Consider the following 14329-nt stretch of genomic DNA (forward strand, 5'->3'; position numbering starts at 1 on the left):
AGTCACACAATGTAGGAGAAGCAGTCTACGTGACCTATAGCGTGGTTACTTTTCATGCATGTGGCTAATTGAGGGTTGACTAATTGATTTTCCTGTAGATGATATTTCTTATTTAGGATTGTCCACTAGGGTTACTACAATGGAATGATTTTTTTCAGGTTCATACTTTTTGACCCTTTCAAGTAACTAGAATCAGTTAACTAAAATTTAAAATTTCATACCTGAACATAATATGTTATACTTAGCTATTATAGAGAACTCAACAGATCTTTTAGGATTGGGTTTGGGGGCAATAGGAAATATATCCCAAAATATTTTTGGTTTTTCTCTTGCACATTTTAAAATATGATTAAACAAAGATTGCAGCCACGGAGATTTTTTGTTGTAAATTGGTGTTTCAACACTGCCAGCAGTCCACGCTTTTTGTGGTCCCACTTATAAAAGTGGAAAGTGAAGGGTGAATGGCTGCCCTCTTGGGCAAGCACATAATTTAAAAAAAAAAATGTGTGTGCCCCAGCAGAGCTATATTAGAGTTTCATATAGCTGCCTTTTTCTTTTTTATTGTAGGGCCAGCTCTCAATGTTGCAAGAAAAAATAGACCATTTGGAGTGTTTGCTAGCTGAGAATAATGAGATCATCTCAAACATTAGAGACTCGGTCATCAATTTGAGTGAGTCTGTGGAGGATGGTCCAAAAAGTTCACAAGGCAATTTCAGCCAAGGTGCTGGCGCACCTCTTCTGCCATCAAAACAGTTGTCCCTTGTAGTGGACCCTGAAGACTGTTCGTTCGCTTTGCAAAGTGGAAGTCGGAATTCAGATGTGCAGGTAATATATGCATTCGTTAATGATCATTGGGATTTTCTTGCTTTTCTTTCTTTTTTGATCTGGTGTCTGTTTTAACTTAGTAAGTTGCTTAAACTCTGGATTCTAGTTTCTGTTTTTGTAAAGTGGATTAGTCACATGACCATTAAAGTTGTTTTTAGTGATAAAATTCTGTAATTCTTTATTTCCCTAATTATTTTTTTTATTATTTTATACTTTGTGATTATGGCCTTTTTGTATGCTTTTTAGGTCTTATTTTGTCTAGTAGATGAAGACTTTTAGAGGTTTGTTTAAATTTGACCAAAGAGATTTTCTTATCTTCCTATTAAGAGTATAAGAAAAGCCTTATTCTCACGATATATCTTTTATACATTATAGGTTTCACACAGTGTAGGGTTCGATACCTTCTGCTGAATATCTCTTTGTGAGAGAGGGAAGGGAAATATTCTAGAGCTGTGCTGTTCAGTATGAAAGTCACTGTCCACGTGTGGCTCCTGAGCGCTTGAAATGTGGCTAGTTTGAATTGAGATGTGTTCTAAGTGTTGAAGACTTACTATGAAAACGAATACAAAATACTTTGTTTCATTTTATATATATGTGGAGATAATATTATGAGTATATTGGATTAATTTAAGTAATTAATTAAAAAAATTACGGATTTGCCTTGCATTCTGTTTCTCTTGGATAGCGCTTTTCTAGAGGGTGGTGGAGTTGTAAACTAGGATAAGAAAGGACTTCTGCTTTTCTTAAATTTAAGGTGTGTCAAATGTGCTCTGTTCTGCCAGTTAGCAGAGAGCTGTGTTTAACCTGTACCTTAGACCTGAACTCAAACTTGGTGACGAGTCTGTACTTGTCAATTAATTTAATTTAATTTAATTTAATTTTGTTGGACAAAATGGGTTGGCTCTGGCCTTGCTTTGGAGTAGATGTTTCTACTAACTTCTGGGGACAGAGAATGTGATAGGATCTTGAAGCCCGTGGCTCACAGACCAAGCCAGCAGCTGGAGACAGAGTTGGCCAAGCCTTGTGCCCATAATCTTATCAACTAGTGTGTGGTCAGGTTCCCACACTATCAGGATTCTGTGCTGTGAAGGTATATCTATTTTTGTGAGTCTTGGCTTTGTATAGGTTTTAAATAAGTACCTTTTAAAGGAGAACAACAAAACTCTTTTTGGAGGGGGTTGTTAAATCTGGGCTGGACAGAAACAGCCGTATTGCTGAAGAACCCCAGAAGGCAGGCAGAACGAGGCAGTGGGGTACAGGGCGAGCTGCAGGGCCGGAGAAAGAACCAGAAGGAATAACAGAGACTGTTAACACATCCTCCTTTCCAGCTGGTTCCCTTTATTGACTCATCCTTGGGAGCATTTTATTTTATTTATTAAAGTCATACATTCTGAAGTGAGAGATATGTTGTTGCCTTAAAATACTTTGCATTCACTTTTTACATAATTTGCTCGGTATCTTTAAGTTTTTTTGTAACCCGCTTATATATTTTATAATATATAGTGATTTTTGTGTAATTAAAATTTTATATATAATTTTTACATAATTTAAATTTTACCAAAGTCAAATTTTGGTAAAATCAGTTTTGTGTTCTTTGTCACATTTAGTATTATAGAGGATATGAAAAATACCAGCTTTTAGGTTTTTTTTTTTCTGCAATATTTTTTCCTTTGTGTCCAAAAAGATTATTACCTCATACTACTACATTGGAAACATAGAGAGCATTTGAACATTTAAAAATTTCCATTTTTACATGATTATGCCTCATTCACTCAGTTGTAGTTTTAGTTTTAGAATGAGAAAGGTGAACATAACATTTGCTAAATGAAGGAACAGCTGTAGATGCATTTCCATTCAGATACAGATTTTAAAATATATGTGATTAATTGTAAAATAAAGACAACTCAAAGTAAAAAAAATCATCAGTATTGCTTGTGAAAATGCTGAAATATTTGGTCATAATCACATTTCATCAAGAAATTTTTTCTTTGCTGTTTAGTTCCTATCAGTTTCCACTAAAATGTATTAGAAGAAAAGCAGGGCAAGAAGGAATTGAATGAAATTATTTTTCATTAGAAGCAGATGGAGGAGGGGCTTATTTATCAGGATAGTTAAGTAACACAGTAGCATTTTAAGAATTTGAATGGTAATTAAATGTTTTCTGCCTTAAACTGTTCAGTTAATGTCTACAGAAATAGTTTTATCTAGTAAAATACATACACAGTGACTAGCTTTGAGCAAATATTTTCCAACATTAAGTTCAAATTAAAAATGGTAATACATGGTTAAATTTGCTCTTTTTTCCCCTATATTTTGTCTTTTGTATTTTTAGATGTTGGATGTTTACAGTCTAATTCCTTTTGACAATCCAGATGGTGGAGTTTGGAAACAAGGATTTGACATTAGCTATTTATTTAATGAATGGGACTCTAAGCCCCTTCAAGTCTTTGTGGTGCCTCATTCCCATAATGACCCAGGTAAAATTTACACTTCAAAAAAACTACAGGTTATTAAGCCCCTGTACACACAGAGTATTTTAACGAGAATCTGGTAGAGCTGATTTCTCAAGTTTTTGAGACACTATTTGCTGACTTGTTCCAGCAACGTATTCCTTTTATTTTGAGTTTTTATCAATTTATGTGCCATTCATGGATAGTACTTGTGCGATGTGAAATAGTAATAAACACAAGAAGGTCTTTGTTTTGGGGATGAAAAGTTGAATTCACTTAAGGTGCTGACTGTTCATCGTAGTTACTTCTTGTAAAATACTGCGTGGGAGAATTATTTTGTGTTCATAAACTGTGCACTAAAAAATGCAGAATTCTCATGGGAACGTTTGAATCTTTAAAATGGAAAAGCAATGTAAAGTGGTTAAGAGCCTTGGTCAGGTGGACATGAGTGTGGAGTCCCAACCCCATGGTGTGAGACAACTTTACGCAAGTTACAGAATGTGAAAGTAAGTATTTTCGCGGGTAGAATCAGAATAAAGTATCTACTTTATAAGATGAGTTGTAAAAGCGTGATGCATGGCCCCGGTAACTCCTGTCATTATCATTATTGTTATTATTTCATATGACAGCTTTTGTTATTTATTGGGGCTGGAGACCTTTTCCTCCAAGGTAAGGGAGAATTGCTAAAATTACAGTGGGAAATATGATTCAATGTATAGATTTGTTAGTGTGAGTACACTGGCACAGAGTAAATACTTCATGAATTCTGTTGCAGAATTTTTTGGGGAATGTACTTCAAAAGACTTCCTTTGAGGACTGACTTACACTTCTATTTGTTACTTTTCTCAATTTTTCCATTTCATCATTACTAATCAGAGGCACCATTATTCACCTAGTACTTTGAAGGTTTTTTTCTTTACTCCCAGCATTCATTTATCTCTGACTTATATCCTTTCCCATTGATTTATTGGCATATGTTCCCTTCTGTTTCTAAGACAGTAGAACTTGTTGCTTTAGGTCTGGATGGACACATGATTTGGTGAAGTTGTGTGTGTCTGTGTGTGCGTACACACGTGTGCTGCTTTGGATGTGAAAGGTACTCGGACAGTTTGGATGCTGAAATGTTTGAATTTCCATAAAACTTCAAAATTCAGTATGCACAGAGGTCTGAAATATGTGAAATCAATATTATTTTGGAAATTTGTGATGAGCATATGTCACACCAGCTTCTGACTTGGTTTCTCTGTCTTTGGTCTTAATGTCTTTATCTTTTCTTACAAATACCCATCCATCTTATTAACCTTTCCTCTTAAATGTTTTGCATCTTCTTCCTCCTTAATCTTAGCCTGTCCCTTCAAATCCAAACTCCGATGGCCAGGCATCATGGAAAGACTGCAGGGATCTGGAGCCAGGCAGAATGAGGCAGGCATCCTGGCTTGGCTGTATACTGGCCCCAAGTCCTTTGGGCACATTTGTGTGTCTGTCAAATGCAGATCATATGGTAGATCATCTTAAAGCAGGAGTTAGTTATCAAGTAAATACAAAAGGTGATGAAAATCACACGTAAATAAAATTCCTTTAGCTATTTACTTACTTGTATGCCAGATTAAATAGTACATTTGCATGTAGGGTATGTGTACTGAAAAACAGGTCTTTGTTTATATCTACACTTAACAGTGAGGTGAGGTGCTCACACTTGATACGTGGGATCTGAGTTTGCCTGTAGGACTACAGATGATTGATTTTCTCTGTAAATCTCATTCACTCTGAAATATCCCCTTATTGAGTGAAATGGTGGCAGAGCCCCTGTAGTATTTAAATTGTTCTCTCCTTTCTTCTCTGCCAGTTCATTTCTTGTCTCTTAATTGGGTGTGTGATGTGATTCCATTGTATCCAGTTTCTTATAGGGTCGTCAATACACTTTGCAGTATGTCTTGCAAGTCCTCATGTGAACCCATTTCTCCAACCTTTTAGATTTTTTAAAGACTTTTATTGTCTCTTCCCCTTTTCTGCCATCCTCAGTTTCCACCACTCATTTCTTGTAATTCTAGAACACGCACGCTTAACTGTAATAATAAAATTTGTGGTTTACCAGGCAGTGTGCCAAATGTTTTATAAACGTTGAGTGCTCAAAACAACCCTAGAAGGTGAGTGCCACTATTCCTGATGAAGGCGTTACCAACTTGTCAGACTTCCAGGGGCAGTAAGTGGCACCACAAGAATTCCGTGTTACTTTACCTGGACCTCCCACCTGAGTACACTCAAGGGACAGAGAACATGTGCCTCCTGTTCAGTCTGTCTCATTGCCTAGCCCAACACGTGGCATATAGTAATCGCTAAATAGAGACGAGGCCTTCCCGACCTGTCTCCATGCCCCCCTGAAGCTTCTTGAACCTTCCATACTTGCACACAGGCAGAGATGTCAACGTTTACAGCACTTCTGCTTTGTCTCCTCACTAGAATGCAAGCTCAGTGAGGGCTCACACTTTGTCTTATAACCAGCAGGTCACTAATGCCCAGAAGAGTCAGCAGCACCTGGTACTGACTCATTCGGTTCAATAAAATAGTGAACCAGGGAATGTGATTCTGCAGACTCAGATGAAACATTGGACCTTGACATTCACATTTCTTTAGCTTCCCTCCATCTCTTCTTCCTGTTGTCTTATTTCTGTTCCTTAAAAAAAAAAAAATAAATAAAATGTGCTTTTTAATTTTAAATACAAACAGCAGATGATATGAAGCTCTTCAAGGGCAGGGATTACCTATGCCTTTGAGATTTTGTTTGTTTGCCTTAGGGGTTCCCGCTGTAGTTAATGTGTTGTTCCGTGGGGAGATTTCTCTAATCATTGGTCCTGACTGCTCTAAGTGAATCTGTCTGTTGGTATCTTAGCAGCCAGAGTTGAGTCTTTTTGTCTTAGTAAAAGATGTTAATGACCCTTACCCTCAGGCCCTCCTCCACTTGAGGAAGAAATAATAGTCTGACACTGACCTTTTATTTTTTTTTTTATTTTTTAAAGATTTTATTTATTTATTTGACAGAGAGAGACAGTGAGAGAGGGAACACAAGCAGGGGGAGTGGGAGAGGGAGAAGCGGGCTTCCCGCCGAGCAGGGAGCCCAATGTGGGGCTCGATTCCAGGACCCCGGGATCATGACCTGAGCCGAAGGCAGATGCTTAATGACTGAGCCACCCAGGCTCCCCCATGGACTTTTTGAAAGCGAAAGCGATAGCGATTTTTGCTACCAGCAAAATAGAGAACAGAACCGCTGGCTTTTCTTGATAATTTTCACCGCTCCTTCACAAAAGTAGAGTTTAGGTAAGCTAAATCATTCTGTGAAGAAGTAAATCATTCAGATCATGAAGAAACCTCTTTTTCAGTGGAAGAAAAGAGATAAGTGTGTGCGCAAACATTCCGAGTCAAAATGTGACTCTGTAATGGGAAATCTTTGTATAATACTCCTAAATGAATGTGCAGTTAGGCGGTTTACTTTCTAAATGAGATTTATAGAGATTTGTTTGCATTTTCTGCAGCAACAGTTTAAAACAAACTTTAGCTTAGTGGTTTGTTTCATCGGAGTTTTGTCTGTTGGGGATAGGAATGTTTGAAATAGACTTATGAAAGATTCCTATACTGAGTTCCCTAACTTTAGGAATTCTGTGGCTGTGTTTTTATATATGTAGGTGTTTTTCTTTTTGGATCGAGTTCTGATATCTCACAAGACAGATAAATTTCAAATTATGTTTCGTATTTTAATTCCTAATCATGCCTTCTTCCAGTCTATGAGGACATGTAACAATTGTCATACAGTATTTTGTATGGTTTACATGAGTTAAAACAAAATTGGAAAGGAATTGTTAAGTAAATGCTGATAACTTTGTACTGTTACACTTTTGAAAAGTTTTGAATCATAGACCATGAAATTAAATGTTAGTTGATTGATACATGTTCATGTTATATTTAATAAGCTGATTAAAACAGCACCTTTGTATCTACAATCTTAATTCTTTCCTTCCCACTACTTAAACTGCCAAAATATTTAGTTAATTTTCCTTCAAAAAAGTCACAGTGTGTAGAGAGTAGATAAGGTATACTAAATGGAAAGTTGGACCGCATATTGTTAGTTAAGCAATTTGTAAGATGAACATTAGAAAATAATCCCCCATGTGGTATGACTCTGAATCAGAGAGACCTAGGCACAAGAGCCACAGTGGAAAATCATTTTCTTTTGTGCATTTGCAGTTGTTTTACAGAGTTTTTATTGATTCAAATGAGTGAGTAGGATTTTTCACTTTTTTTTTAAATTAAGGAAACAGAATTTTGCATTTAGCATTATATGATAATTTGAAATGAGTGTATGTACCCTTATTCTTTTTTTTTTTTGAAGATTTATTTATTTATTTTAGAGAGAGTGATATAAGTGGGATGAGGGGAGAGGGAGAGAGAATCCCAGCAGACTCCCTGCTGAACGCAGAGCCAGACTTGGGGCTCAGTCTCACGACCCCGAGATCACAACCTGAGCCAAAATTAAGAGTCACCCTTAATCGTCTGAACCATGTAGGTGCCCCTGTGTGCCCTTTTTCTTAAAAAAAAAAAAAGAAAAAGCGAGAGAGAACAAAAACGTGAGGAAATCGCAGTGTGGCATTATTTTAAAGGTTTTCTGCTCATGTATTGTTCAGCACAATCAGAAGAAAAGAGTTCTGGTCAGCCATAGTTGGGTAACACCCAGTGGGTGAAAGCAGGGGAGACTTGCAACTCCATCTGCCAAAGGAACCTGCTGAGTGGAAGGAGATGGTCAGGAGAGGGCCATGTGTTTGTGGGCACAGTTTGCGGAGCACTTTGTTCTGTTTAATAATTGAGGGATAAAATGAGTTCTTCGGTTTTGGCCACTGTGATGGGAAATTTGAGTTTCTGGAGCTAAAATGCATGAAGAAGAACTGAGTGAGAACTGGTATTCATTGCCTGTCTTGTATCAGGGGAGTGTTAAGTGTGTGTTGCTTCATGTAATCCATTCTGCAACCCTTAAAACTGGTAAATTAAACCCCATTTACCAGGTGAAGACAGTGAGGCTAGGGTCGGTATACTAATGTCTTCGAGATCCATCAGTTATAAATTGGCACAGGATGGCGAATTAAAGCTCAGATTTGCCTAATTCTGAGATCTCTGTTCTTTCTACTTACCATGCTGCTTCTCAAGATATTTTATTTAGTTCAAATGATTTTCTTGCTTTATGGGCGTTAACTAATTTGACACATTTATCTGAACCTTGGGTTGTTAATAGAGTTGCCAGATTTTTTTTTTAAAGATTTTATTTGGGGGCGCCTGGGTGGCTCAGTTGGTTAAGCGACTGCCTTCCGCTTGGGTTATGATCCTGGAGTCCCGGGATCAAGTCCCACGTCGGGCTCCCTGCTCATCAGGGAGTCTCCCTGTCTCTCTGACCCTCCCCCCTCTCATGCTCTCTCTCTCTATCTCATTCTCTCTCTCAAATAAATAAATAAAATCTTTAAAAAAAGAAAAGAAATGTGTTGGGCGCCTGGGTGGCTCAGTTGGTTAAGCCACTGCCTTCGGCTCAGGTCATGATCCTGGAGTCCCGGGATCGAGTCCCACATCGGACTCCCTGCTCGGCAGGGAGTCTGCTTCTCCCTCTGACCCTCCCCCCTCTCATGTGCTTTCTCTCTCTCATTCTCTCTCTCTCAAATAAATAAATAAAATCTTTATAAAAAAAGATTTTATTTATTTATTTTAGAGAGTGCTCGAGCAGGGGGAGGGGCAGAGGGAGAGAGAGAAAATCCCAAGCCGAATCCCCGCTGAGCGCAGATCCTGACTCAGGGCTTGATCTCTCAGGACCCTGAGATCATGACCTGAGCCAAAACCAAGAGTCCGATGCTTCACCGACTTTTCCATCCAGGAGCCCCTTGAGTTGTCAGATTTTACTTTATAAAAAAAAAATGTAAGTTAAGTTTACATTTCCAGTAAACGATAATTTTTTTAGTGTGTGTTCCAAATATCATATGGATCACACAGTAAACATTTATTCATTATTTATCTGGAATTCAAATTTAACTTGGCATCCTGTATTTTATCTGGCAATCTTAATTAAGAAAACACTGGCATTAAGAGTTAAATGTTTACACAGCACTTTAGAATTATCTTTTTAAGCGATCTCTCAAATTGGTGTATTGAGGTTCTTTTTCAGGGGGAGAGTGCTGATCGTTGCGGCTCTCCCTGGACTGCATTCCTTAGGAGCATATACATCAAGTAGCACCTAGAGATGTAGGTGATCATCAGACATGTCCCCACCCTCCTGTTTTGGTTACTTTTGTCTGTCTGTCCAGTCTGGGTGCTTCAGAGCTCACCGATGTGCCAGTTATACAAATAATTGCTACTGCTTATGAGACTTTACTGTTTCAGGCACTGTTCTCTTCACGTATTAAATCCATTACTGCTCTCAGCCACTTTATGACAAAAGTCCTATTATTACCCTTATGTCACAGATGAGAAAACTGAGGCAGAAGAGAGTCCACGTAATGTGTTGGTGGCAGGGCTGGGCTTGAACCCAAGCTCTGGACTCGGACTTGTAACCACTATTTAGTATTGTTTCTGGAAGGTAATACTTCTGAAACCACAGGCAGAGTTTCTAGGAAGAAGGTCTTCTAAGTGTTTCCGTGTTAGATGTCATCCACTTTAGTATGATTAATCATATAAAACATTTTATGAACTATCTTGCAAAAGTAGACACCTCACCACACTGTTTCCCATCCTTTTTTCCTTCTGGTCTATCCTTATTGAAATGGATGTTCCTGTCCTTAAATACTACTTGAGTACATGAGATGGTGAGTGGTTTTCCTCATTGCTGCATATTTTACAATTAGCAAGTCATTTAGAAGCAGTATTTTCCAGCTTTTAAATGGTTTCTTTTAGAAACTGATAATTTGCCCCACATTTGCCCTGACCGTAAGGCTAAATAGCCTCATATCCTAAGAGTAACTCCTCGAAGGAAGTCACTTTTACTTTTACTTCTAATGGTTTCTTTCATATTATAGACACTTTTCATTTTTTCAGACCACTAAGCCCTGTTTGGGGAAGACGTAGTAGGCCTAAAGTGTCCTACTCGGTGTGAATTGATGCTCATGGATGGAGTCCTTAACAAGGGAGGGAAGTAACTTTAGCCCAGATTTAGAAATTATTGTGGAGGTTGATCTCACAATGGCAGGTGTTAAATATCGAGGTATGCAGGTCTTTTAAAGGGCATTTAGAAAAGCAATGTAGTAAGGGGTCACAATTGGACATTATACATACAGCTGCAGGGTGAACAAAACCCCAGCTGTCCTAACGGTAATGCAGATGGCTCCCATGGTGTGGGATAGAATTTCCAGTGAGGGCATCTTACACGGGTTCAAAAAGTGCTGTATCTCAAACAGCTTCGTGGACGTGAAGCTGATATGCTTTGAAAACTATTAGATGACACTGAATCACCTGGGAAAAAGGTGAGGTGATTCTGGAAACCTGAGTTCAGAAGCATTTATAGGATTCAGCAGGCTTCTAGGTTTCCAAAGACTCACAGGTCTTTGGAAAACCTCAGCTTCATCTTTGAGTCTCTCTCTCGTCTCTCGGGAGCTTCAGTCAGTTAGCATCTTCTCTTCATTTTGCCTCCTTGGTGTCATAAACGTTTTCCAGCAGAATTTTTGCAGTGGCCTCATTTCCTGTTTTCTACTTTACCATCTTCGTCTATCCTTTACACTCACAGCACACTCATTTTTGAAAGCACAGATCAAAAGACCTTAACTTCCTTCCTCCTAGATTTTCAGCAAGAACCAAAAACAGTTTAGAAGATTTTCGGTGATCTGACCCCCACTTCTGTTTTTATTGCTCTCTGTACTCCCAGCGTGTAAGCTGCCACGCAGCCATACCCACCTGCCTTCTCCCTGAAACTGACACAGACCTTTGTGGTTTTGTGTGTTTTCCACATGCTCTTCCTTCTGTTTGGGAACTACCACCTTTTTCCTCTATCCAGATGATGACTATTCTAAGAATCTCTCTTCTGTCCTCCTGGTAGGAATCCACCACTTCTATATTCCCACGGCATTTCGCTCATATTTCCACTGTGGAATCTGTTTTCATTGATTAGCTTTATTGCTTTGCCTTATTAGAGGCTTGGTTTGTGTTTGAATGAATAAACTGGAACAAGACGTTGGTGAAAACTCTTTCACAGTTTATCAGGGCAGGGGGAAACAAGCTTAACTTATAATGGAAATGTTGGAATTAAAATTAATCAGCAGCGGATTTGAGTTATGATAATACCAGTTAAGATGGTGCGTGATACCTTAAGTGTAAGAGTGGCTATTGCAGTCAACTATGGAAGGATTTGACAAGTGATGGAAGAAACCTGTTGATCATATGTTGATAGACAATAACTTCATTACTAAAATAAAGAAGCTTTCTTATTTTATAAACCTTTATATTTGTTTCTTAATTTGAGACTATTATGTTAAAACAGAAGTAACCTGAAGCTTAAGTTATAGTTTTTACATGTTTATTATCTGGATATAATTATTTTTGATTCAAAATTTACTATGCTCTCTTAACATTCAGTACCTATTTAACTTTGAGTAGAATAAATGTAATCATTAAAAAAATCATTATTGTAGCAGTTAAAATCACAACAGTGTAGCAATGATTTGAGGGGATGTGTGTTTTATTTATTTATTTTTTATTTATTTTTATTTATTTATTTTTTAAAGATTTTATTTATTTATTTGAGAGAGAGAGTGAGAGAGAGAAAGAGCACAAGAGGGGGGAGCGGGAGAGGGAGAAGCAGACTCCCGCTGAGCAGGGAGTCCGATGCGGGACTCGATCCCGGGACTCTAGGATCATGACCTGAGCCGAAGGCAGTCGCTTAACCAACTGAGCCACCCAGGCGCCCCCGAGAGGATGTGTGTTTTAAATTATCTTAGGGCTGACAGAGCTTTTTTAAATATAAAATAGAACCTTAAAAGATAATGACCAAAGATTATTAGGTTAGCATCAGAACAGACAATGAATGCATTAGAGCTAATTGTGTATGTGTGCAATGTCTTTTCCTTTTGGTTTCATTTCCAGTTGGAGTAATAAATTCGTATTTATATTTCATATACCTTTTTTCCCCTATCCTTTTGGCCGTGCATTTCATTCATCTATCACATACTTACTGAATTCTTGATGGTGTAGGCTTCATACTAGGTGCTGGCTTCATGAGAATTCAATGCTTTGAAGTTCGGGTTATAGGTTCTCAAATTTGTAGGAATTGGGGCAGAAATACCTGGAGGTCCTCAGGCCCTTTGTATAAACATTTAAAAGTTATAGATCAAACTGATACATTGCTAAATAAGGATAGGTCTTTTCATCCTGCCTTGAGAAATAGCACCATTATCAGGAAGGCCATGTGTGGGTTGAGATCGATCAGGCTCCAGTTCTCTACTGGAATGTGTTGGTGCATGTGGGAAGAGCCAGCCTATAGTAGCCCAGCCCTGTCTCCCAGAAATGGCCCTGTCCTAAACCAGGCCCTCCTTTGCAGACACCCCAGCACTCTTCCCACACCCCTGCAAACTGCATTCCCCCTGCCCATTGCTCAGGCTAGGGAGGTTACCACCTGCAGGTCGACTTCCCTATAGAAAAACCTATAGAAGGCCCTTGGTGGGCTCTAGAAACTGGCTTGAGGCTGTTTGAACACAGATTTCTGGGCCCTGGTACTCAGAAGGGCAGGTCAGGGCAAGTCAGGGCAGGCTCTGGGTGGGCAGGTTCTTTGCTTTGGGAATTTATTGTGTGAAAAGAATGTGGTCAGAGGACGAATAGGAAGATCCCTCAAGTGACCAGGGCTCAGGAAGGGGTCCCCTTGCCCAAGTGCGAAATTGGTGCTGTGTATGCTCTTGAACCAAATAAAACTGAGTGTTCCTTGAGAGGATCAGAGTGCCACAAAGTCTTTAGATTTTGAAACAAGATCAAGAGTCAAATTTTAAAAAATAGTGTTTTGTCAGTGAACAATTACGAGGTGCTTAATTGTTCACAAGCATTTAAAATAAGCATTGGGTTGTCAACTTTATTAGGCTTTATATTTTAAAACTTAAAATTTTTTATGATAAAATAGTGATAGCAAACTTGGAGTTATGCCTGCTTTAAAGAACTTCTAATTATGTATTCTTTGTTTTAGATATTTCCCCACTTACTTAAAAATGGTGACTAGCTGTTTTATGGGTTGAAGTGTTGTTAGAGGGGAAAAAGAGTAAATGGAAAGGTATTCTTTGTGCTATTCTAGCCCTGGTTCAATTTCCAAGTGTATTCAAGGGAAAGAAAAAGGCTGTGAATTGACCACTTAAGTAAATCAGTTTGCAACTCAATGTCCTAGGATTATTAAATCCAGAGGTAGGAATATAATTTTATGTCACAAAAAATCATCCCATACAACTTTTCATAAAATACTGTCTTTCTGATTGGTCTTATGTTAATATACAATTGTAGTTTTACAGTAATTGAGGAAAAGAAAGAGCCAATTCAGTGTAAAAGGGAATACTTGATTATTGTATAAGAGCAATAAAAGCTAATTTACTGTTATATTACTCAATATTGAAAGCTGCAAGAGGCTATCTTTTAGTTCATTCTTCATTAATTGTGTTATATTTTAGTGATATTAGTATGTATTATAGATGAGTTTTATGGAAGGCTTTTAAGTTGACATCTCAGCATGTATTTTGGCTCACGTAAATATCTTTGACATATTTTCTGCATGATTGTTGAAGGGCAAATGAAGTGTTGAAGGCAACATGGATTAATCAGTCACTGTGATTTCTTTATGAAAACTCCTATGATAAACTATTCTTTGAAAGGGTCTTAGCTAATAACAAATTATAACTGATGAAAACAAGTAATTGTACTTAAAAAAGAAAAAAAAACCCTGTTACTTATTCAGCTTCATAAAGACAGTTTCTTCTAAATTTGCTTTCTATGCTAGATTACTAGAGTTTTATTATTAAATTAATTTTGGAGTCATTCCATTGTTAATAGCTCTTTTCTTTTATTGAGTT

The 14329-nt window shown here is 37.9% G+C and overlaps 2 protein-coding genes across 2 annotated transcripts in view; both read left to right on the forward strand.

Moving 5' to 3' along the window:
* Positions 1-14329, forward strand: part of LOC135362165 (TBC1 domain family member 22A-like) — a gene marked incomplete at its 3' end in the record, with an annotated part of 289826 nt that overhangs the window by 22459 nt on the left and 253038 nt on the right.
* LOC135362211 (alpha-mannosidase 2-like) overlaps positions 1-14329 on the forward strand; it is a 165314-nt gene that overhangs the window by 14847 nt on the left and 136138 nt on the right. The window contains exons 3-4 of the mRNA XM_064575622.1: positions 568-825; positions 3158-3302. Coding sequence (XP_064431692.1) covers positions 568-825; positions 3158-3302 — 403 coding nt within the window. The remainder of the gene's footprint in view (positions 1-567; positions 826-3157; positions 3303-14329) is intronic.

This window comes from Mirounga angustirostris, unplaced genomic scaffold, assembly GCF_029215605.1.
Source record: "Mirounga angustirostris isolate CCGP_5_RB_7025 unplaced genomic scaffold, mMirAng1.0.hap1 SCAF_12, whole genome shotgun sequence".
Lineage (NCBI taxonomy): Eukaryota > Metazoa > Chordata > Mammalia > Carnivora > Phocidae > Mirounga > Mirounga angustirostris.